This window comes from Emys orbicularis, chromosome 7 (assembly GCF_028017835.1).
Source record: "Emys orbicularis isolate rEmyOrb1 chromosome 7, rEmyOrb1.hap1, whole genome shotgun sequence".
In the NCBI taxonomy this organism is placed as follows: domain Eukaryota; kingdom Metazoa; phylum Chordata; order Testudines; family Emydidae; genus Emys; species Emys orbicularis.
In genome coordinates, this window is record NC_088689.1 from 108,789,575 (window position 1) to 108,815,985 (window position 26,411).

The 26,411-nt window shown below is 43.6% G+C and overlaps 1 protein-coding gene across 1 annotated transcript in view; it reads left to right on the forward strand.

Annotated features, from left to right (window-relative positions):
* The window catches only part of MGLL (monoglyceride lipase), an 87,445-nt gene that overhangs the window by 9,696 nt on the left and 51,338 nt on the right, over window positions 1-26,411 (forward strand). Inside the window, exon 3 of the mRNA XM_065408124.1 lies at window positions 17,399-17,505. Coding sequence (XP_065264196.1) covers window positions 17,399-17,505 — 107 coding nt within the window. The remainder of the gene's footprint in view (window positions 1-17,398; window positions 17,506-26,411) is intronic.

The following is a 26,411-nucleotide window of genomic DNA, read 5'->3' on the forward strand; positions in this document are numbered from 1 at the left end:
GAAAATAAATGTTCCAACACACCGGAGAATAACTTCTTCCTGGAGCTAACTCAGAGGGGAAAAGGTCAGCAGTACCTTCTTACTTCAGAACTGTCTGCATAGCGGTTTTCTAGGAGCCCTTCTGGACGGGTAGCTGAATCAGGCTCACTCTGTCACATACCCTGGGAGTTTGTGGCATTCCCTGTAGGGCTGTGGGCGGCCCCCTGTGGCTTCAGGTGTCGCTCCACCCATTGCCTGCTCAGGAAGATCTCTCCCCCTAGATCAGTGGTTCCCAAACTTTAACAACCTGTGAACCCCTTTCACTAAAATGTCAAGTCTCGTGAACCCCCTCCTAAAAATGAATATTTCCAGGGATTTTCTCCTTTACCTGAGTATAAATGATAAAAGCAGTGATCTTGGAAATATAAAATTTGTTTTTATGACATGCTTATTACACACTATTATTTTTTATTATTTATAATTACAGTATTTTTGTTACATTATGAAAATGGCAACACTCTTCCAAGTTTGGGACCCACTGCTGTGCAGGAAAGGTAATAAGGCACCTTTATACCAGGATAACTGCATCCACATTAGGGCTTGTACTAATATAACTACATCAGTAAAAAAGTCACACACTCCCAACTGACATAGTTATAATGGTACAAAAACTGCTCTAGTGCAGGCCTTATTGTGCGACCACCCAGTCACTTAACACCTGATCCTGCACTCCCTTACTGGCGCAGGGCGTCCCCGTGAAATCAATGGAACTGTTATTATTATTGTAAGAAGTTGCTGGTAGTGCTCACAAAAACAACATTTATTTTATAAGGACCTTTCTACACTGAGTAGTCCCATACGACATGAATATTCCCACTGAAACCAAAGAGACTCCTTACTTAATGTAAGTCTGGGGAGCCAGGCTCTTAGTTCTTCAAGCAGGGACTTGTCTTCATACATGTTTGTACAACACCTAGCATAGTGATTGGGGTCTCTGGACACTACCATAAAAAAAGATGATGAAGGCACAAAGCCTCAGAAGCTGAAAAGACAAAACAGACAGTCAACATACAAATAACACGGTCAATACAGTGATCAGCTGTGTCTTAATACAGTGTTTGATATTGTAGTATTCTTGGGTTTATTTTTTGCAAGGACCTTACATGATCAATGGTTTGCAGGAGTGGGCCCTTAATCTCTCCACACCTTAGTTTCCTCATCTATAAAATAGGTGTAATAAGCCTTAGTGGTATTGTAAGGTTAAATTAATTATTTGTAATGTGAGCTGATGTCCTTGATGGAAGGTTCTGGAGAAGAAGGGAAAAATATTACTCAGCATTCCCTGAAGGTGTCTTGTTCCTGATGTCCTGTGATTCAAGGTGTGTACTCTACCTTTCAACTAGGGGGCTGTCTACATTTGCAGCAGTGCTGCTGTAGCACTTAGTGAAGATGCTATCTATGTCAATGGGAGAGCTTCGCCTGTCAGCGTAGTTAATCCACCTCCCCAGGAGGTGGTAGCTATTTTGACAGGAGAAGCCCTCCCATCGAGCTGTCTACACCAGAAGTTACGTCGGTATAACTGCATTGCTCAGGGGTGTGGAAATTCCTAGCCCTGAGCAACGTAGTTATACCGACATAAGTTGGTAGTGTAGACCAAGCCTAGGAATAAGTTGCCCAGATAGTGATCAGATAAAGGAAGAAGAGCAAGAAGGTCAACAGAATTTTAAGGACTTCAGACACTCATAAGGAATAAATCAATACAGTAATTGTGTACTCTATTATTGTGTATAGATTGTACCAGCCAGCTAGATAAAGAGAAGGTGCAGTAAACAAACAACACCGTTTACAAGGAAGAAAGATTAGTATTCTCTTTTCAGGAAACTCACTGACCTGAGCTGAACAAGAGGCTACTGTGTATTATCTCCCTCTTTCCTGTTCAGGCTTGAGACTAAGTGGGTGGAAAAGACTGTCCTATCTGAGAATAGAAAGAAGATTTAATTTGCGGTGTCTGTCAGCTCTCTGCAGCTATACAGATGGGCCTTTTTTTAACGTTTTTACCTTTGTTATTCAATGCCAATTCAGTGAGGTTTCAAACTCACCTGTCAAACTCCGCAGATCTGTGGTGGCTTAATTTGCTGGGCTGAAGGAGTGAGAAGTGATGAGGAAGCAGTAAGTAATTAAGCTCCTCTAGAGATAACATCTAGCTGACTTAGTGGTGAAGCTGTCTTTTTTTTTAATCTGACACGAAAGCTATTTTACAATATTTGGAATATTAAAAAACTGTATTATGAACTTCATTTATAATCTCATTTCATTAAAGGGATATTCAGTAGGTCAACATTTAAACCATCATTCAGGCTGACTATAAGGGATTTTAGCAAGGGACACCATAAACTTAAAAATACCTTCTATTGTAAACAAGTACATTTCCCTTTCTACATTACTAACACCACCATCGGTTATCAAAACAGAAAGACTTATAAAAATATATTTTGCCATTCGCTGTGGCCCAGTGGACAAGGCATTGGACTGGAACTCAGGTGACCTAGAGCGAAATCCTGGTGCCATTGAAGCCAATAGCAACACTCCCATTGACTTTAGTGGGGCCAGGATTTCACCTCTAGATTTTATTTCCATCTGTGCCACTGCTCTACTGTGTGACCATGGGCAAGGCATTTCACTTCTTGTGCTTCAGTTTATCCAGCTGTAAAATGGGAATAACATACTTTCCTCTTTTGTAAAGCACTGTGAGCTCTGTGGATGAAAAACACCATATGGGAGCTAGCTGTTATTATTTATGCTAGTTGTTTACTGGTTGCATGCTCCCAGATAGGGCAATGGAAATCAATGAAGAGTTTCACTTTTGTTTATCTCCAGTTTTATTTTCAGGTTCTTGCAGCAGTGGTTAGGGAATGTTTATTTGTTTAAAAACTGCAGTTTCTGCTTTTACTGCTGCCCACCTTTTGGAGTTTGCATCAGGAAGGAGAGTCATGTCACACAGAGTAGTGATGTCATACAAAACAGCATCACATTGTAATGCAATATTAAGACTGCATAACATTTTGCCAGCCCCAAATCATTTTCAGACTGAGAAAAGTGTCCTGCTTGCCAGACATGGATTGGACAATTCTACAACATTGGAGACAGATGGCAATCCTTTGGCCCTTCCAAACCTGGCGTGAGGCAGACTCCCCAGTGCTATCCCATATACTAACGATGACATCTTGGTATGCTGGCAGTCCAAAAGGAACGCTCCTTCCTTTCACCACAGCACAGAAGCTGGAGCAGAGTCCAGTAGCCGTTGAGTTAACAATCATAGTATTTTGATTGATTGCTTCTGACACTGTTATAGTTTTTAAAATGTGCAAAGATGGGCAGTATATCTCAGTTTCTAATGAAAGAATGCACATAAGACACAGCATTCCCTCAGCAGAATAACAGCTTGCCATTTCAATAAGTGTTGTTATTTCTGCTTTGCTGTAGCTGTGCATGTATGTTTTGGTTCAGTGATTGCCAGATACTGTAAATGAGTATTGATTTCCCTTTCTATTTAAAGCCATACTGCAGTAAATGCATCCAACGTGCCTTTAGCTTTGCTTGCATGTGCCCTAAGTAATTGCAACTCAGGGATTGTCTGCACTGGGCTGTTTCCCCATCATTGCTATCACTAGCTTTAGTTCTACCAGTGGAGCTCTAATGTGGACAGTGCACCATTCAGCTGCTGGTGTTCTAAGCACTGTAGCTAACCCTGTAGAAAGCCGATCTACAAGACCAGTGCTTAAAATGCCAATGGCAACTGGCTCCTTCTTTACTTAGTGTTGCCACCATTGTGACCACAGGTAAAGCTGAAGTGGTGTTAGCAATGGTGGAAATGCTTAAGGGAACAAGTCTACAGTAGCTAGTCTTAGCTAGGTAGATAGCTGTGACCAAGGAATAATGCCGAGCTAGATTTACGTTGCAGTAGGCAAAAGTATGTAAAGTTTTGTTAACTGTAAATCAGCTGTAGCTGGACTGTAATGTCTAATGTGCCAGTAACACAAGCTTTTGTATACCCAAAGCATGCAAAATGACTCAACCCATAAAGCACATGTTCCAGTAATCACTGGCTTAACAGGATTATAAAATGTCACATTTAACTATTTACACTAACATTCTCCTCCTACCTCTGGTTTGTGACAGACATGGAGTATTCAATTAATTGGAACATACCCAGACCTTTGGCACATGCTTTGCTGATGACATTACTAATTTCCCAATAGATCGGTTCCTAATATTGCTTTTGACACAGCGTGTAAAATACCCTTTCACTGCAAAGATTCTTTTCATAGATGACCAGGGCTGACATGCAGTTCTGGAATATGCTGAGAGAGAATTACTCATTTGAAATTACTGTGCTTAACCTCTAGATATTTTAAAAATACATAACTGCCTTACACTTAAGAAATAAATCAGTCCTTCAAGTTCGGTCTCCAAAGCATATGGGATTCCACGACCTTTCCCTATTGCCTCTTTGAAATCAGTCCAGGAGAAATTGGATACATGGGGATTTGTATTACCCTGGAAATCTATAGTTTATAAAAAGTAAATTACCCACCAGGCTTGAAGATAACAGATGAAGATTTGTGTAGCCAGAGAGGACTGCAGACTAAGTTGGATTGGAAGGATAAATGGGAGGATGGATAACTGAGCCTATGCAGGAAATAATCAAGAGTTCTTTTTGCACATTATGATAGAAGTTGCCTAGTTACAAACTGTACTGTTTGGTCCAAGTATTATAGTGAATTACATTTATATGTTCTACTTCAAATAGTTGCCACTGGGTGGGAATTGTGCAATCCTGCTGTATAAAAAAAAATAGATACAGACACTTTTGAAGTTCACAGGGGACAAAAACCTGAAATTCTTACTTGCTCAGAACTCAATAGGACAGCTTGCCTGAGTAAGAACTGAATAAATGACCACAGCAGGTCCAGGGCCGGATTTCCAATTAGGCACAGTAGGCACGTGCCTAGGGGCACCGGTGTTCTGGGGCGCTTTAGCTCTCTAAAACTGTATGTAACACGAAGGTCAGTTGTAGGCAGGGGGGGCACTGAAGATGCTGTGCCTAGGGACGTGTAAGGTGTAAATCCAGCCCTGAGCACGTCCCCTGGACACACTCAACTACTGTGACAACAGGCTGCCTAGCCCTCTTGCCTACTCTCGCTGCACATGTGCATTTCAAGCGCTTTGGCGTGTTAGGACAAACCATTCCAGACAGCTATACTCTCCTGTAGTAGCTCGTCAGTATTGCTTCACCAAAGGGTCAGTGGATGCCATTCACTAGCTGAGATAAATGACAAGCAACTGAGTTCGTGCGCTTTGAACCCCAGCTGTGTGCAAAAAAAAAGTAAGAACCTGTTGATTTTGTAAAATGGTGTTTTTTCAGTAGGCTATAGCTCAGGATCTCCTTGCTTGGATGTCCAAAGTTTGGACCACTAGCCCTACACAGGTTCCCCGTGAGGCACAGAAAATTTCAAGACAATACAATTGCATTTTAGAGCACTTAGAAAAGTCAACCTTTAAACAGAAACCACTGCTCAACCTTAACTGTAATGGACCGAGCGATAGCACTTCAGAATAATTAACCAAGCATTTACAAATTACCAAGTGCTACCATTGGAATGCCTTACTGAGGGATGTGGTGGATTCTCCAGTGTTTGAAGTCTTTAAATTAAGACTGTATGTAGGATGACCAGATAGCAAGTGTGAAAAATCAGGACAGGGGGTGGGAGGTAATAGGAGCTTATATAAGAAAAAGACCCAAAAATCAGGACTGTCCCTATAAAATCAGGACATCTGGTCACCCTAACTGTCAGGGCTGGCTCTAGGTTTTTTGCTGCCCCAAGCAAAAAAAATGTTTGGCTGCCCCCCACCCCAGCCCTGGGCTCCCCCCCCCCCCGCACTCCCCTGCTGCCCCAGCCCTGGGTTCTCCCACCCACACCCCCTGCCGCCCCAGCGCTGGGCTCTCCCCCACAACCTGCACCCTCCTGCTGTCCCAGCCCTGGGTCTCTGGTAACTCGCTCCCAGGGCAGGTCATTCAGCAGGAATTTTGGATGTGCACAGAACACAGACAGGATTGGTTCCCATATGGTTACAGAACTGCAGTAAAGTGGAACAATTTTCAGCTTGTGTGATTGGAGGATATCTGGATGCATATTATAAGACTGTCCTACATAAATGAGGAAAAGTTGAGGTGCCTTTATTATTCTTTTGTTCCACTCTTTCTTTCTATGGGGAATTTGCCAATGCAATATCACTGTCTTCCTTTTAAACAAATAAAACAAAACAAAACAAAGGCAATGGCTGTTGAAAATAGCAATTCCAGTCCTAAAAACCACTGGGAAGCATTTCTTGCTCAATTTTATCCTACTTTTTCTACTGCAAGTTACAGTGGATCAGTATATTTGATTTGGGAGAAATGAAGTAACAGCTGCCTGAATTGAGCACTCCTGAATTTTGAGGTGTTCAAATCTGGAAGGCAGGTGCTAGATTCCCTTCCTGAATATTAGCTATATCTGGAAAGGAAAAGTCAATTTCTGCTTCCATGGCTCAGAAGTGGAAATCCTCCTAAGTGCCTGGTACTGTATCTAAAGCTGCCCAGGTCCAGAGCCTCCCCTCCCTTACTTTTCATTTTAAATTCTAGTGGGATCCACGTACCTCCCTTGCTAGGCTTCAGATAGAGAGGGGCACTGTCCATTTAGTCCACTCAATTCCTTCATTGGGGGCTGCCAGGTGAGGTCACACCAGTATCCCTAATCCAGTCTAGGAAAGTCTTCTGAAGGGGATATCTGGGGCAAAGCCTTCTACTCCTTGGGCACACTTGTTTCCCATTCACAGTGCCACCCCTTTCGACTCACGGCAAGCTGCAGCATGGCTCAGCTACCTCACTCCCTACCCCTCCCTTTCCTGTTGATAGCTGCCAAGGGATTGCTGGGAAATGTAGTTCTTTCCCTGCTCCAGGGCTGGCTCTATAGGCAGGGAGCTAGGCAAGGAACTACAGCTCCCAGGGTCCCGTGGGTTCTCAGCTCCCATGCTGGATCCCCAGCTGCTCCCTGGCTCCGCTTCTGCAGGGTTGTGAGAGGGAAGGAAGTGAGTTTAAAAAAAAAAAAAAAAGGATGGCCCGAATGCTGCCCTCTGCAAATGTGCCGCCTCAAGCACCTGCTTGTTTTGCTGGTGCCTAGACCCAGCCCTGCTAACTGTATGTCTTTCTAAAACATATGCTTTAGCTCAACCAGAAGTTCTGGGCTTGATGCAGGAATCGCTTGGTATAATTATATGGCCTGTTTTATAGGGGAGGTCAAACTGGATGATCAAAATGGTCCCTTCTCGCCTTGAATATACAGTAGGACTGAATACAATCCTGCATTGATTGGAGTTGGGAGTGGACAAGAGGAGCCTGTCTCTTAATTAACCTCGCTTGGTTCCTGTCTGAGCAGCTATAGTGTCTAACTCCCTCACTCACAGCTGTGTTGGCTTTGCAGAGCTATGGGCTAAAAGGAGCAAAAAGGAGTAAAAACTTATTTAGTAAGAAGAGTCAGTAGAAATGGCTCTGAATACGCCCTGCCAGCAGATTGGCTGAGTAAAAAAAGGTCATTTTTACAGTCACTTCTCAGAACAGAACAACACTTTTAAACAGCAAAGCTTTTTGTCTGGTTATTAAACCAACAGGTTTCAATATTGAATTTGATTGGCAAAAAAACAAAATAGCCTTAAATATTAGTGGTGTATTGGCATACAGCTTCTGGCCCTTTAAATGTAGCTTTCTCATGCCCTGAAAACTCAGCCTCTTTCATTGCACTATTCTTACTACTGCCTGGGCATCTACTCAGCTGGCACCCATTGCATTTTGATTTTAAGAATGAACCACTAATAAAGCTGACCCGCTGAACTGCAAGTTCTGTCCTTTCACAAACCCTTCAAGGCTGGGTACAAGCCTCTTAGAAGGAGGCGGAGGGGTTGGGTCAGTTACCTTCTGGCAACTATAGCTTTTACCCATTGCATGTGACAGCTGTTAGCTAGCTCTCACATTAGTCCTTTCCCATGGCATTGTGGCCATGCAGCTACCTTTCATCCATAACAACTTCATTTTAAGTGAAAATGAATGTGGCATAAATGTGATAGAAAGTTGCTTGTCATATTGCCTGGCAGTGGGACTTATGTGCCTCAACCCCTTAGGCATTTTTGAAAATTTCCCCCTACATCTTAGTACTAGTGACAGGTCTCTGGGGAAGTTCAGATCCAGAGCTGGATTTTGCAGGTTGAGCCTATCTTTTACACTTGGTACATATGTAACAAGGTCAGCAGCCACCTCTCACGAGCACCCCCTCTGGTTGGATGTGTCTGCTTTCTTTCAGTTCTGGTGCTTTTGGTGGTTCTCAGGTGGTTTTTTCAGCAACTGGGCCCTTTGGCTGAGTCACACAGAGCCAGAACAGACCCCTTTGGGGGTATACAGTCCACCAGGGCCTGTCTCTCTAGACCTCCCTGGGCTCAGTCTTTAAGTAGTCCCAGTCCTGGTATGGGGCCATATCCCCAGGGCTTCCTCTCTGGAGACACTATCATCCTGTGGCCCTTCCTGGGCTCAGTACCTACTTAGTCCCAGCAGCCAGCGAGGAGCTCCTTCGTTGCTCCCCCAGTCCCTGCTAGCAACTGTCTTAGCTCAGTCCTAGCAGCCAGACAGCATCTCTCTCACTCCCTCAGTCCCTGCCAGCAGACTGTCTTTGGTCCTGTTGCTCTTCCAGCCAGGCACATAGTTTAGGGTTACCATTCGTCCGATTCCCCCGGACATGTCCGGCTTTTCGAGCTAAAAATAGCGTCCGGGGGGAATTTGTAAATGTCCGGACTTCCCCCCCCCCCCAATGCCGAGCGCGCGTGGCTAACAGGGCAGCTGGCCGGATGGTGCCACTTACATGGGGCTCCGACAGCCAGAGAGAGCCCCTCCTCCTCTCCCCTGCAGCTGAGATCACTCCCTCCCTCCCTGCATTCGCAGATCGCCTCCGGCAGTCTGGAGCTCCTCCCCCACTGCTGCCCAGCGTGCCGGGACGAACGGCTCAGGTTGTTCCTAAGCAAGTTCACAGAGACATTAGGCGAAGGCCATCAACAAGGGGGCCAGGGGGTCGGAGAAGGGGCAGGGAGGTTTTGGAGGGAGCAGTCAAGAGATGGGGGGGTCGGGAGTTCGGGGGGGGCTTTCAGGGGGGGTGGAGAAGGTTTTGGGCAGTCAGGGTACAGGTAGGGGGTAGGGTCCTGGGGGGCAGTTAGGGTGGGGGGGTCTTAGGCGGGGGCAGTTAGGGGACAAGGAACAGGGAGGCTTAGGTAGGGGGTGGGGTTCTGGAGGGCAGTTAGGAGCAGGGGTCCCAGGAGGGGACAGTCAGGGGACAAGGAGCGGGGGGGGGGGGTTGGGAGTTCTGGGGGCGGGGCTGTCAGGGGGCAGGGGTGGGGAGAGGGATTGGAGCAGTCAGGGGACAGGGAGCAGAGGGGTTTAGATGGGTCGGGAGTTCTGGGGGGGGCTGTCAGGGGGTGGGGAGTGGTTGGATGGGGTGTGGGAGTCCCAGGGGTCTGTCTGGGGGTGGGGGTGTGGATAAGGGTTGGGGCAGTCAGGGTACAGGTAGGGGGTAGGGTCCTAGGGGGCCAGTTAGGATGGGGGGAGGGTCTCAGGAGGGGGCAGTCAGGGGACAAGAGGCAGGGAGGCTTAGGTAGGGGGTGGAGTCCTGGGGGGCAGTTAGGGGCAGGGGTCCCAGGAGGGGGCAGTAAGGGGACAAGGAGCGGGGGGAGGGTTGGGGGTTCTGAGGGGGGCGGGAAGTGGGAGGGGCAGGGGCGGGGCTAGGGCAGGATGGGGGCGGGGCTAGGGCGGGGCTCCTCCCGTCCTCTTTTTTGCTTGCTGAAATATGGTAACCCTAACATAGTTCTTTCTTTTCCAGCTCCAAGCAGCAACTAACTGTTGTGCTCTTCTGCAGCTCCTTGTATATAGCCCTCCTGGCCCCCAACTGGCCGTTCTAGTAGCCCATCTGATTGGTTGCTTCCCTCCCAACCACTCTAGGCTGCTCGGAGGACCTCTCCCACTGTTCCTTTTTGGGATGGGTGTGGCAGAACCCTGAGGCCTCCCTCAGGGGACCTTTAGGCCTAGTCCAGCCCATCACAAGATATCTATAGCCTCTTCCATCTGAGGCTCTCAGAGTGCTTTACAGATGTCAATGCATTAATCCTTATAGTACTCCTAGGAGATAGGCAAGTACGCGATCCCCATTTTACACACTGGGAGGGGGAGGCTGAGGCACAAAGAGGTGAATTGACCTGCCCAGGGTCACACAACAAGTCTGTAGTAGAGCAAAGAGTAAAACCCAGTACAAAACTGAATCCAGTCTGGTTCATAAATAACCAGATCCTGATGGGGAGGGATGGGTTAGTAGTACTGGTACAAAAAGTTTATATTAATGCACTTCTCAATTGTGTATGACCCGAGCCTGCATTTGTATATTTAGATTTAGGATCCCTGATTCTTCTTTTATTTATTCCAATGAAACTAAGGACTAACCCCATTGCAATCAGTGGAATTACAACAGCATAAAACTGGTGTGAGAGGCATCTCAAGCACAAAGTCTTTTAAAATTCTGTCTATGCTGTCTGCGTTTCCAAAGAGCCCATCCGTCTGCCAGGTTTGGGGCAGTGGACCTTGGAGTCTGTTCTGCTGGGGCAGATCCCACCACCTTGGTGGGGAAATGGTGGAAGGGAGAGTTGGGGAAGACTTTGTGACAGGAGCCTTGTGACCCCTTCGTCTGGGTTTACCCTGGAATGGGATGGGAAGGGAAGATTAGGCCTAGGAATTTTACTTTACAACGCCACGTAATTCACCTCAGACTTAAGCCCAGTGTCTCCTAAAAGATAGTATCCTTTAAACAAAACATCTGTTATTAAAATGTTACATTGCAGAGATCTGCATGGAATCACTCTACTCATTCAGTTGCAGTGTCCAGAGAATCCTTCCACCGTTTGTTTCAGCTCTTTGCATTTTTTAGCTGATCAGTTGTGAGCTATGCACATTGATGTTTTGCATTTTCAAAAGGCCTGATAAATCATACATTCCAAGCTGTTTCTCTGCATTGTTTCATGCTGGCTCTAGATGGATTCCGGTGGAGCCTTTTGTATGGAAATCTATCTGTACTCTGCAATTCTGTCTCAGCTCTATTGATTTATAACAACACCACTTTCTGGTATCGCTGAATAACCTACCGACGTTATTCTACGCTGGCGGTCGTGTCTGCTGTAAAAATCTCATCCCAACACTATGTAGATGAAGGAATTGTTGCAATCCTGGGATCCAATATGATATTAGATCTGCAAACCCTTACTCGTGTGTAGTCCTATGAAAGTCAGAGAAACTGCTCATGTATGTAGAACGTTACACGTGTAGAATTGGGCCTGAAATTTCTATCATGCCAGGGGACTGATCTTGCAGGGTTCCATGTGCCCTCAAAGTCCAATAAATCAAGTGACGCTTCGGGCAGGGAGAGTGTAGCTGCAGCCCTTTGATGGTGGAGTTTGTAGGTTTTTCACATATTCATAAAAATGGCTCTGGGGCATCGTGAGAGGGATTCTGGCTCCAAAACATTTCTTTGGCGAAGCATAGCAGCTAGAGGAGTCTCCCCCTGCCCCACCCCACATAGGAGCTGTGTGGGGATTCCATAGGTGGCCCTATGTTGGCACTCCATAAACTCTAGTGTAGGGGACAGGAGAGTGGGAGGCTGTAGCATCCACTCCTGTGGCCCTTCTGGCTTGCACCACAAGCCAGGGGCAGCAGCAGAGAGCAGCCCCTTCAGACTGCCTAAATTATGCCAAAGGCCATTTCGAGCCCCAGAATCAGAAGGACAAAAAGGTTTAAAGCTACCTTTGTCCCTTCTTCCCTCTGGGCTGTGGCTTGCATGCTGCACTTCCTATAGGTGCAGTACAGACTTGAACTACATTTGCCTGACCCAGGCCTGTGCAAAATGCATATGGAGATGCCTATGAATAAGTAAGCTATTGCCTGTTAACATAAAATCAAATGTTACTTACTCCGATGTAAATCTGGTGTGATTTCATTGGAGCCAGTGAATGACTCCAGAAGTGTACAGATATGAGAGCAGAATTTGGCCCACAGATTAGAATAAAGATTTCAGGGGATAACACTGCAGTATTTCACTAGTTTTGTTTACAATCCATATTCCTAAAATTCCTGTGTCTAGAGCTGCAGGATCATATATGTCAAGATGACACCATGTCAAGGTCAACATTATTTCTGCCCTGTCTGCAGCTGCATGAGGCTATTCAGACACTGCACCACATACGATAAATATATATACACAAACGCTGTCTTAAACAAACGTTTAAGCTTGCACAGCCAAGCACTCAAAAGTTAGGAAATTCCAGAATTGGAAATGCTTGTGCAATCTTAATTCAGCCCCCTATGCATATGCATTATGATACAGTCTTTAAAGACATGATCACATGCCATTTTTGCACAGGCTTCTGTGCACAAAATGGATGGCGCTCACTTAACAAGCAGCTATTTAATATTTTGTTTTATCCTCACTGTTCACTGTATGGCCCCAGGTCTTATTTACTGCGCCCTATTGAAACCCTGCTCCGAACACAGAATTATTAATTTCCTTGTGGGCTTTTCAATGGCACTCATCACTATAGTACCTGAGTGCTTCACAAACATTAATTAATTTATTTGCACAACATCCCTGCAAAGTGAGGGGGTGGTGTTATCCACATTTTACATACGGGGGTTGGGGGGAGCGGGAGGGCTCAGGCACAGAGAGAGTCTGGACAAAAGTATCCACTGATAGTGTGTGCCCAATCTTAGATGCCTAAGATCTGATTTTTTCAGAGTACTTAGGATGTAGTACTTTATATGTTCAAAGCACAGTTCTCATTGAATTCAGCTGCAGCTGTGAGTGCTCAGCACTCTTGCAAGTCAGACCACAAGGTATAAAGTAAGGCACTCATAAAATGAGGAACACACAATTAGTGATCACCTGGAAAGTTTGGTTTAAGTGACCTGGCCAGCATCACATAGAAAATCTGTAGCAGAAGCAGGGATACACTCTAGTTCTCCAGGACAACATTCATCTGCCTTAGCCATGAGACCATCCTTTGTCTTCCTGCAGTCCCCTGCCGCATTCACTACACACCTTCCAACCGGTGCCTCATATGATCAGACCTCCAGGTAGAGTTCTTCTGGGAAGTTCCCACTGACTTCTTAGACAACTTTGAGGAGTGGTGGATGCGGTCAGGGGTTCTCTGCTTGGTGTTCCCCTCTGGATCCTTGATATTCAAGATATGACCTCACTCCTATTCCTTTTTTTCCATCTGTTGCCCCACATACTCAACTGCGGCCTGGCCCTAACTCTTCCTCCCCATTAGTTGAGGGGGTAGGTCTTTAGTCTTGGACAGGCCTAGACCCACCTGTCCGAATCTTGCAAATAAGACATACCTTCCAACCTCTTCAAGAAATGAAGCAGGGGTCCTACAGACAACAGCTTCCTTCACTATACAATCCTAATTTATCCCAGAACAGGTCCATCCCTTGCACTGAATGAGGCAGGGGTCCTTTGGTAAAAACACTATGCGATCATGGAATTAATGACTGTATCACAATGGCTTATGCACCAGGACACTAAATTAAGGCTACCCAGACAACCTCAGTTCTGGCATTTCCTAACTCTTGGGTATTTGACTTTGCAGCCTTAATAATGTTCTTTTAGCATAGCTTTTTTGTGTAATTTTGTAGGTTTGTAAAAAAGCAAACTGAAAAAACAGAAATTCCATCATGTGGCATCATATTGACATCCACCAGGTTCATTGGTCACAAGATAACAGATCTTACAATCACATCATTCTGCTTACAGTCTTGCTTCCCCCCTCCCCCCACCCCATCTAGTTCATACTTGTAGTGGTCTCTATCTTGATAAATAAAATAATACAAGACAGTATATCTCATGGCCCAACTGGACTTGAATCCCAATTTTCTAATGGTATGAAACATTTGTTTCTAGCCTTGGTGGAGGGTAGGGATCACAAGACACCAGCCCTTAAAACAGTGCCAGTCTCTCAGTATAGCTGTGTTTTCTTGGCACTGATCCAGGACTGAATACATTCCCTGCAAACTGCTCTCCTCTGGCACAGGGATCATAGTGTCCTAGACTTGAGACCAGCATAATTTAAATTGCTGGCTAAGAGTAAGAAATAACATATTACAGGATGTGTAATTATAATGGTAAGTATACAAGTGTTCAGAGCGTTGAGAGCTGAGACCTACTTTTGCTGTGATGGCTACAAAAATATGCCAAATAAACATTAATTTATACATTTAAAAAAATTCTTGACCAAACATGCACCAGCTTTCTCTGAGTAATGGCACAATCTTACCACTACCATCCATAATGACCCTGATTCATCAAGGTACTTAAGCACATGTGTAGTCTCATTGATTTCATTGGGACTACATCCATGTTTACAGTTTGGCATCAGTTTAGGTATCTTGCTGAACTGAGTCCAAAATGATGTTTAATCACAAAGTTTAGCAACTACAGATCCCCCATCCAGAGTCATTTGAAGCATCCAAAGCGCCACAAACATTCCTCTGGCTGAGCTCATGGAGCCTACGAAATTAACATGGTTCAGGCATAACTGAGTCTTCAGAAAGGCATTTCAAGCTGTGAGCACTGGCTTCTACCTGAGCCATGTCACTTCCAAATGGTCTTGTGGGCAGAATGACAACAATTGGAGATGAAGGTACATGCTAAGACCAATTTCCTATGAGGCCATCCCTGCCGTTGTTGCTTGCCAGGTCCATAGACACTGCAGTCCTACAAAGTGCTAAAGCCTGCAGTGTATCTGTATTAACTTTAAATGACACCAAAAAAGGAACATTAAGTTAAAAATTGAAAACCGTTTCCTATTTGCTGTATTGTATTTCTTCCTTTTCACAAGCATGATAGGAGGGAGTCCATGGTGATTCCAGAGCCCGGACTCCAGCCTGCATCCGAACATCTACACCGCAGTTCTATAGTCCCAAAACCACAACCCCCCCTGAGCCTGAGTCAGCTGACACAGGCTAGCCATGGGTGTTTATACCCTCAGATGCATTTGAGAATTTTATCCATGATGCTTTGCAGGCAAATAAAAGACAAGGTCCCTGCCACATGACATTTAAGGATCCAATTCTGGAACTCCTATATCCTAGTTCCGTTGCAGTCATCTGGGACTAAGAATTACTTGTGAGTAAAGGCTGCAGGATCAGGCCCTATAGCCTTAATTTTGTGAAGCATTGAACTCCCTCTATTTCCACGTATTTCAGTAAGGTGCTCAGCACCTTAGCTGATCTGGTTCTAAGTCAGTGAGGCTGCATGGGTATGAATGAGAGCAAAATTTAGCCTCCAGTGTAATTGCAAGATAAAGTAGCAATTAATGTCTTCCTACAAGGCTCTCACTTTACCAGCTTGCTCACTTCACGATGGATTTCATACCATGAAGGTCACCTGGTATGTTATTTTAAATGACTTGTCATCTGAGAAACTACATGTTGTGCCTGGAGACTATGGTGAGGGACACCTTGGAAATGCCTTATATAGACAGGCAAAAAATTCTCCTTTTTATTCCTTTACTTTGGTTTGGTGTTCGACTTGTAGACAAGCAAAGCAAGCAGGATCTGAAGCATATGCATTAGTCATCTTGAGTTTGCTTCAGAATTCTCCCCCGCCCTACACCCCTTGTTCTGAAGGCTTAAGATCTCTTAGCTTTTTCTAAGGGAAATGTTAACTCAAGGCATTACTACTGTATGACAGGTCATTTTGGAACCCCTAGTGTGGCCTATCAAATGCTCTCTAACACCATGGGCTAGGGATGCTACATTTCCTGGACTTGTCATTACTGATTAGCGTTAATGAAATGTCAGGGTAACCTTATATAGCTGTTAGAGAATCTACTCTTTGATTCGTGAAGCCTGTCTAGTTCAAATGGATGGTCTGTCAAGTTGCCTAGCATTAGCAATTATTTTGCAATCAGTGTTAATCAAAGAGATGGGGCAGTAATTACTACAGCATCTAGCATCTTCTCTAAGTTTAAATATAACTAAGATCAAAGCAGTTTCTTTGTGTGATTACATCTTTTACAGATGTATCAAAAACCCTTGTAAAAATAGAGTTGAAGATTTCACTAAATGTAAATTGTTGTTACCATTTATTATTAGTTCACCTTGGGATTTTTTATATATCCTGAAAAACTAGAAGTATCAGTCTCTGATCTCTGGTATGGATACAAGTGTTCTGACAACAGATTGCACCTTTAAATGAACAACCCAGATTTGTGACACTAAAATTTAATAGGGGTGAAAAGAGACCTATCAATCAGAGCAAACTTCTAGAGTTTCACTCGGCCATAATTATTTTTACAACAAAATCAACATTCTTCGTAAATGTTGTCCAGTAAAGACACAGGAAAATTTCTCTGAACTCAAACCATTAATTTCATTATTTGATGATATTCCTCTGAACGTGTAAGAAATTTTGTAAAATGTGAGTACTTAGTGATGAGCATTTGTATAGCGCCTTTCACGCAGCAGGATCCTAGAGTGGTTTACACTCTGTGAGCCTAAGGTTGCTGTAACTGTTTAGGAATCACTTCACTCATCTCTGTAATGCAGCTATTTCTGGGTTGAAATTGGAAATGGGTAAAAACATTGATGTTGGGATCAAGTCCAGCATTCCCCAAACTTCGACTCAGGTCCTGGGTTCCGGTTTGCATCCATATTTTTGTTGAAATCCAGTAACCATTTAACAGTGTGTGCAGCAATGTAAGTCAGAACAATTTAAGTCAGAAAGTGAATAATAATATATGTGGGTGAAACTACAGAGAGAGGTCCTAACCTTGATCCCACTGAAGTCAATCACAACACTTCCATTGATTTCCATAGGAGCAAAGTCCAGTCCAGAATGTAATTAGCCTGATAAAAGAGAGTTACAGAGACCCACCTACAATATTGACCTGTAGCTTCCCATTGTGGCAGCCTCGTGCTGAGCCAGGTGGAAAAGTACAGTACATCCATCCAGTGTGCAACTGGCTCACATCTAGCTAAAGGCCTGCCACCATCAAGCCATCTGTTAGAGGTTCGTTTGATGTTATTTCTTCTCATACGCTCCTAGGTCTTTATGGACAATCTGCTCCCTTCCTCACCATGGTACCATCAGCTAAATGCCACTCGCGCCCCACATTTACCTGGCTTGAATTTGTTGACGTCTGAGGTGCTTGTTGATAAAATGATGATGCTGTTTATACCCACAGCTCTGGTGCTTTTCTAGGCTGATTTCCAAGTTAATGCTTTATACCTTGATGCTCCATTTAGGGCCCTCGTGTTTATCGCTCATGGTGCTGGGGAACACTGCGGCCGCTATGATGACTTAGCCCAGATGCTGACAGGACTTAACTTGTTTGTATTTGCTCATGACCATGGTGAGTATTATAAAAGAAACAGCATGTGACGTATAGCAGATCAGGGCCGTAGCAAGGTGAATGGAGTTAAAACTGTTCAGCAGGAAGAAAAAAAGAAAATAAATTAATTATATACCAGCGTAAAAGGGAAAGGATTGATTAATGCATCATGTAGTACTGCCTGTCTAATCTAGCCAATCTATCAAATGGCCACACCGGTTCCTTGGGTTTTCTCAGCCTTGTCCTTATGGAGCCACCATTTACACTATTTTTATCCTCTCCTTATGGGATTGTCACTGTTGCGCCTTGTCTCTGGTTGTGGTGGGGATTTTTGCCCCTCCCTCCTAGGGTCACCATAGCTGCTATCCTGAATCACCCCAAGTTGATGCTGAAATGGCAGTGTGTCTTTCACACTCTCACTGAACCTGAAGGCCTTCCCTCAGGACACAAACAGACAAAGGGTGATAGCAATCCCCAGGAACTGGGACAGCCCAACAATATTTTAAATGATTTGTTTCCTTGTCCTGCAGCGGTCCCCTCCTGCCTTTTCCTGCACTCACAGCTTGCCATTCTCCTGCCCCTTTAAGCCTTTGTTTTGTTTTTATCGTTGCATACAGCTGCCTCTGTGATAGCTGCAATACAAATTAGCAAAATAAATAAATGGGATTGATCAGGGCAGTGGATGAGTGGTGAGGCCAAATTCAGAGATGGGTGGTAGGAGAAGTGGTATGAATCTACGCTGATGTAACTTGGGCCTGGTTTGCACCTAACATTTAGGTTGTCCTAGCTACGTCACTCAGGGCTGTGAAAAATTCAGTGTAGATACTGCTAGGTATCTTTGGCTTTTCTTGACTGAAATCAAGACCATAATTTGGCCTGTAGTCCCCCGCCCCTCTGACACACACTTATTGACGTGTAAATTACATCACTGTACACATTACCTCTGAATTTAGCCTGAGGTGTCTCACCAATCTGACCACTTCAGAGTTTAGGAAATTTGAGATCCAGCAGAGACCCATCTGGTCTTCAAGAACAATGGCAAAACCTCAGCGAGACCCAATATCCACATTCTCCCTTTAGATATGCACTTGAGACTGTCATTGAGTTTCAGCACTGGCATCTCAGAGCAGAAATGGGCCCTAGGTTTCCTTAGGATAGAGATAGTCTGGTAGTCAATTAAATTGTCATATTTTTACAAAGCTGTGATTGTATGAAGAGTGACTGAAACACCACATACAGGGTTGGCTTTAACAACAGGCAAACAGGCAGTTGGCCAGGACAGAAAAATCTTTGCAGACAGTATGGGCCTGTTTCTCCTTTCACTTATACAATTTTAACACCACTGTAACGCCATTAATTTCAATAGACTTCCTTTTGATTTACACCTGCATAAATGGGGCTAGTCAGGCTTTATATATGTAGTTATCCAGGTGGAAAGTGTTTCTTTTTCTCATGTGGCATAAAGTTGATGAGAAAGATCATATAGTGTGTTGAGCAGACTCCCTATTGTATGTGAGGCTGCCTCTGTAGCCACCCAGATTTCTGTTATTATTCCACATAGGAGCTATGCAGAATTTTAGTGCACACCTAAGCGATTTGTTTGAATGCCAGAGCTGTAAAGATCTGGGCACTCTGGACTGTGGGGCTGTTGTTGCTTTTTTACTTTAGTTCCTTATGTTTTCACAAGAAAACTTTTAACAAGATTGAAGTAGCAGATTTAAAAAAATAATATTTAATGGGATGGAAATGGAAACAGCAACAAGACACAGCACTTTATAGTGTAAATTTAGTAGGGAGAGAATGCCACATCTCGAGACGGAAAAGGAGCTTTGAAAGCAAAGGTACCTGTCAGGAGTTATTGCACTATATAAAGAGAAGCGTATTCACTCTGTGTCGCCGTGAATATCTTTTAGGATAGAGAACTGCAAATATTCTTTTATTAACAGAGAACAATTCCATTCTTTTCTTTTCTTACCTTCTTTGAATAGCAGTATCCAAATTAGAGCATCATTATTGACTTCGCAACCGGTAAAGATACTCAGCTTACTATGTTCTGAGACCAAATTTTGTTGGTGATAGAGACAAGCTTTCAAGCCACACTGAGCTCTTCAGAAAAATAAACCCAGAAACTTTGCCATAACATTTTCTATCCATAACAAACAGGTTTATCACATAAAGGACCACAAAAATCAGATACTGGAGACAATGTGGAAAACCTTTCTATATTACAAAGGAACTCTGTTTTTCCTTTTCCTTCAGAAGAGCTCTGTGTAGTTCAAAAGCTTGTCTCTCACCTACAGAAGTTGGTCCAATAAAAGATATTACCTCACCCACCCTGTCTCTTTAATATGGCTACAACAACACTGCAAATAACTGTTCTGAGTCAGGTAATATTATTTGGGCATACTCCCCAGCAGAAGTTTCCAAACACAGTAACAGACTGCTTTAAATGGTAAAAAATGTCCCTTATTGGAAAATTTCCCCAAACTGATGATAACTTAATGCCACAAGAATGCTTAATTCTCCATTACATCTCCCAAAATAGTCAGTCAAAGATTACTTTGTTTTGGGTTGAGCCTATGATAAAGCATGAGAGCATCTGGCAGAAGAAAAACGAAGAGTTCCTTTGTAATATAGAAAGATTTTCTCCATTGTCTCCAGTGTCTGGTTTTTGTGGTCCTTCATGTGATAAACCTGTTTGTTATGGATGGAAAATGTTATTTCAAAGTTTCTTGGTTTACTCAGGGCATCACAACATGGGGCAGAGTTAAGGTTGTTCGGATGACCTTGCTGTGCGTTTCTAGATGTTCATAACATTTGGGTTTCTTTGAAATTTAACCTCTGAATTTAATTTAAATTCTGAATTTCCTGAATTCAGAGTGGTTGGGTTTGGGGGTTGGTTTTTTTGGTAGTTGTTGTTTTTGTTTTTTAATAACTGCAACATTCTTGTAAGGTTTTTAACCCTTACAGTAATGATTTGTGCTCTCAACCTTCCCTCTCACTTCATGAAGTTATTTTCCAAGTCCTGAAAAGTTTTCTGTGTTGCCTTCAGTTTAATTTAAAAAGAGGAAACCTATTTTTTTGTGAAGCTCTGATGATAGTAAAAAAAAAAAAAAAAAAAGAATATGTCTACATTGGTTGTCCTGGAAGGTCTTTGATTTATTGGGGACACACTGAAGAATCACTCATCAGCAACAAATTTATGTTGGAGATATGTTTTCTGTGGATTGGGGCGATTGCTGCCTGTTTTGGAGACATGCTTCAGATAGGATGTGATAGCCTTAGGAATCCATGAAGCTAAGAGCCAAAGAAAATGAAACTGAAGGATAGAGAACCTGGCTTCATTTTCACGTGCAAAGCACTTTAATTTATTAAAGTTCAAAGTGTTCCATCCACTCTCATTGTAGACCCTATCCTGTTTTGTCTGTTGTGGTGAGTTTTATATTTACTTTGATTGTGTTACATGACCACAGCCCAAAAGAACCACTATTTCACTTTTATAGATGGGTATCAACTAATAGCAGTTACCAAGGTGTTTACATTTTTGTAGATAGCAACAGAATCTTGTATTTACTTATCTCTTATCCCTTTTCAGTACATGTTGCAATATTTTTTTCCTTTTACATGGACTTGCTAGTGCTCCTTATGAGTGTAACATAAGTGGCTGTCATTAGGAGGAAGGATGAAATAATCTGCCCCCTCCCTCCATCCCCACTACGGGGAGGTTCCTAGCCACTCGGTTTGCTTAAGCACAATGTCAGTATCCAGTCCCTCGGTGCTTCTCATCTGTGCAGGTATATTCAGAGCTCCCATAAAGTCTCCCCTTTCTGATGCACAGAATGTGTAGACACCTCCCAGTCTTTCACCCTGCTTTGAAACTTAGAGGACTACCAGGTGAATTGCATGCTCTAAATTATCTGTAAAGTCAGATCAAAATGAAGGGAAAGATGTTGCTCTTGTAGCTCATATAGATTCTTTAGATGTTCCCAACTGAAGTACCCTGCTGCTACTTTGTATGTGGTTTGCTTCTGTGGTGAGTTGGAAGTCCCCTCAGACAGAGATCCACTAATGCTTATGCTTTCCATTAATTTTCTCACCAGATTCCAGACTTGATAAAACTCTTACTTTAAAAAGAAGAAACCAGCTGGAGCTGTAGATTTAAACATGCATCAAATGTTTGGGATTTTTCAGCAGGGTCACTGTTTTGTTCTTGCAACTGTTAAAAGACCCTCGTTGGTGAGAACAGAAATCTTCTATTTGTTCATAGCACTGGGAAGGATTGATCTATAAGGAAAGGTTAAAAGGACTAAATACGTACAGGCCGGGGCAGGGGGGCGGAAATGATCGAGTGTCAGCATTAATAAGAGCAAGGATTAGGGCGGTTCTGCATGTGAGAAGCAACAGCTCATGTAATAAAAGGAAAGGAAAATGTCTGGCTAGCAACGTTCCCTAATAATAAGGTCAAGCAGACTCCAGTCTAGTCCCACACAGGGATGGTGGAAGCCTGGGCAGGAGTTTAGAGTTGGTTTGGACAAAGCGCTCAGTTCTGCAAGGAACAATCTTGCTATGGTTGTGGGTGAGCTCAGTGAGCCCTAATGGTCTAGTCTGTCTCTGATTTCTATGACTCAAAGACTGCTCAGTAGAAAGAACAAAAAAAATTGGCTTCTCTGCAGCAGGAACTTAAATTGCCATGAGGCACAGTCCTGTATTCCCTCTGACAGTAGCTACTGTAAGATTTTTCATGGGAGGCTGTGTTGAACTCCAGAATGTTATTTGGACATTGCTGGGGGGGTGGGGAGGAGGAAATGTCTTTGTGATCCCAGCTGGGGACAGCTTGTGCCCAGAACTGTTAGGATTCCTGGTACCCAGTGATTTTATTCTCAACAGCACACCATAGAGGGCAACATTGGCGGTGGGCCAAAAGAGGGGGCACAAGGTCTGCAATTATGCAAATCAAGTGGTCTTAACACAGTGCACAAGTGGCATCAAAGGGCTGTAGACCTTGTGTCCTGATCTCGGGTTGCATTTCCCCCACTATCTCCATGCATTCCATCTGTATACAGTCTAGCTATACACAGGTGAAGTTAATTTCACACCCTGATATTTTTCTTTTAATAACTTTACTAATGATTTGATTCTGGAAGGTCTCCAAGTCTACAGAGTCACAGAACTCATTCTCCTTTGTCAGATAGGGTCTATGGCTGGGTCATTTTCTCCTTACTCTCTTACTTTGAGTTGCTGTCTGCATAGTCTGGTAAGGGAAAAGTCTTCAGAGCTTCAGGTTAGACTTTTCAGTATAGTCCCTGCAGGGAGAAATAATCTTTATTCTTCAAATTACCTAGGCTTGACCGGTCTCTAAATCTTTTATGATCACAGGATCATTTGGGTTGAAAGGGGCTGCTAATGTGTTATTAATCCAGCCCCCGGGATCAAGGCAGGATGGATTTATGAAACCATAAATGTAAATCGTACCTCTTATAGCTGTAAGAACTACAGCGTAGAGAGCTTCTGATCAGAGCAACGGTAATCGGAATATTTCCTCAGCTGCAAAAGCTCTTAGATAATATTTTGAATCTCCAGCCATGTTATTTATTATATGGGAGCCATACAGCTCTCCCTGCAATTCACCACTGCATCTCATCCATCCCCCTCCTTGTAAGTAAAAGAAAGACAGCCAGAAACATTGCCACCCTCTCAAGAGTGCAGCAATGTTGTCTACTAGCTAGGACATAGAATAGGCAGTCATCCCCAGTTTCATTCCAGTTCTGCCACTGATTCATAGTGCAAGCATAACTTCCTTGAGCCTCACTTTCTCCATCTGTAAGATTAAGATAACAATACTGACCTGCCTCACTGGGGGGCATTCTGGATGATATTTAACATATGTAAAGCACTTAGAAATCATGGGACGAAAGGTAAACATGGAAAGCATTATTATCGCATGGCTCTAGACTAGATATTACAATAGATCATGCCATTTCTGGTTTGGAGAGCTAGAGACAAAGGGCCCCTTGGTAATAACCTAGACTAAAATCCCCTGCCATTTGCTAACTCTCAGTTATGGGAACTCAAGCTGTGAAAGCTTAGCAAAGCTTGGAAATCCCCTAGAGCTTGGCTGAAAAGCTCTAAGGGACACATCTTGCCTAGCATGTGGCAAAACCAGCAGCTCCACCCAGGGTCCCTCCCCACCCCCTGCAATAGGGTTTCAAGTGCAGTGTAGAATCCCTATCCAGCAGTTCTCGTAACTGCAAGTGCACCCCTAGCGCAGCTCTGCAGATGCTGACTATTGGATTCCTCCCTCCCTGGCTTGTGTGGAAGCTCTGGGTCTAGCCAAGTGAATGAGGATGGTGGGAGGCAAGGATTTGGCTCTAACTGATTTTGATTACAGTAGAACCTCAGAGTTACAAACTGACCAGTCAATCACACACCTCATTTGGAACCAGAAGTATGCAATCAGGCAGCAGCAGAGACCAAATTAAAAAACAACAACAAACAAACAAAAAAAACAACAAATACAGGACAGTACTGTGTTAAATGTAAACCACTAAAAAAATTAAGGGAAAGTTTTTAAAAAAAGATTTTGACAAGGTAAGGAAACTGTTTCTGTGCTTGTTTCGTTTACATTAAGATGGTTAAAAGCAGGATTTTTCTTCTGCATAGTAAAGTTTCAAAGCTGAATTAAGTCAATGTTCAGTTGTAAACTTTTGAAAGAACCATAACATTTTATTCAGCACTACGAATATTTTTGAGTTACGAACAACCCCCATTCCCGAGGTGTTCGTAACGCTGAGGTTCTACTGTATTTAAATATTAATTTTAAAAGTCTAACTTTAAAGTAGAGAATTGACCATGTCGGAGGTGTAAGAATGTCCTTTTCTCAGAACATAGTAGTAGCAGCTGACAAAATTGAAAAAAATAAAAAATAAAGTTAAATTAACCAAAGATGATTTTGGAAGCCAGTTGCCTACAGCTTATGAGCTCCGGTCAGAACGAAACCGGTCATGCCTATCTCCAGCAGCTCTGGTAAGTGGGGAACTAGGTTTGTTTTGTTTGACCCCCAAGCACAATTTAGAATGGGCTTTTCTGGTACTTTGTACTTCAGCAACTTTGGACAAATAGAATTATTTGTAAATAGCAGAGATGGTCCCAAACAGCCCTCGGATGCCAAGAGAGCCTAGACTTTAGCATTATGTTTCACTTGGCCCAAACCAGGGCCACACTGGCAATTTGTCAGGAGTCCAAGGCCACACCTAGTGCCCAATTCCCATTGACTTCAAGGCCTTTTATTTGAATGAAGTGGAGCATATGGCAGCCACCCTCCTCTTTAATACAGTGGTTCAGCCCATAGAGCCCACAGATCCCAGCATGCATTGGGTCCATCTTTTGTGGACATGGAGGTAGCCTCTCCATGTTGCACTTTTATTAAAGAGGAGGTCATCTGCAGGCCACGTTCTAGACCTGCATACCCAGCTTCTTCTGGAGTACAGTTATCTCAATAGTGAATCTGTCTTTTAGCATGAGCAGTGTATAAGATCTGAATATGACCTATCAGGATCATATAATGCAAATTCCCTGCCTACATAGGATTTGAAGAAGGTTACTGTAAGACAGAAGGAAAATACTTGATGAGTCATGAAAGCAAATACTTACAGCGTTTCTCATGCTGGAAGAGACCACATATTAATACAGAGAAATGCAACTGTGGTTTTTATTTTTGGCTCCGCCCCCTGTGAAGTAAGATGCAACAACATTGTCATACCAGGAACCAGTTGGACCACACTGAACTAAAAACAGACAATGAGACAGCATACAGCTGACACTGCTGGCACAAGCTGCAGTGGAATGCTTACCTTAAAGCATCCAGATTTGGAGCATGGGCATAGATTTACTCAGCATGTTTTGCCCCTCCGTTACTTTAGGGAGTGAAGTGAGGATTCAACTCTGTCCAGCTGTTAGACAAAGGGAGTCCGATTCTCCTCTCACTCTGGTGTAAAACTAGGGTCACTCCATGGACTTCAGTGTAGTTACTCCAGAATTACACAGATGTAAATGAGAGGAGAATCAGTCCCAGGGACTGTTTTTCAGTCCAGAAAGATGCAAAATTGCACACTAAGGTTGCATGCAGCGTTACCACAAATGCACATACAACCAAGGGAGCGGAACATGTCAATTAGACATGTCAATTAAACATTAACATGTTCTTTTTTTAAAAATCAGGAACAAATTTAGACATACTGTCAGATCTGGCTGGCCTGCCCCGGTGTTCATAGTTAATTTACTCTCAATAATGAATAGAGGAAGAAGTGTCACTAGGTTGTTCTATGAGGTGATGTATTTTCTCAAGAGCTGCTCCCTGGACATAATCACCTTGCTGTTGGTGCTCACACAAGGATGGCCAAAGACCGTAATACCAGATACTATTTAAAAAGGGGAAACAACAACAGAAGAAACAAAGCACTGTCTTTTTAAGGCACATACCTTTCATCAGAGAGCCCATGGCTGCTGGCTAACTTCCAGACCACACTTCTCAACCTGCCATTGCCCCAGTAGGGGGCACACTGCGTGACAAAGATCCAGAATGAGGAACACCAAAACATGATTCATGCAGGACACTCAAAAGGATTCCATCTTTCCATGTAAATAACTCCCTTCAACCCCAGCCCCATGATTCTTTATATCTGAGATGAATAACTATCAATCATAAGAGTAAGGGGATACCAAGTTTGTATGGAACACAGGCAACTTTGGGAATAAAATGAGGGAAATTTGAGAGGTGTGGGCCAGAGGGGAACTTGGGCCAAAGGTGAGAGAGCACTGTCAGACTCCGGCAGGCTCGCTCCAGCCAGGGGTAAGCAAAATAAAAGGGAACTAAACAGTTGTAATTTAAAGCCTCTAGTGAGGAGTACAGTCAAAGGCATGTTTCTGTG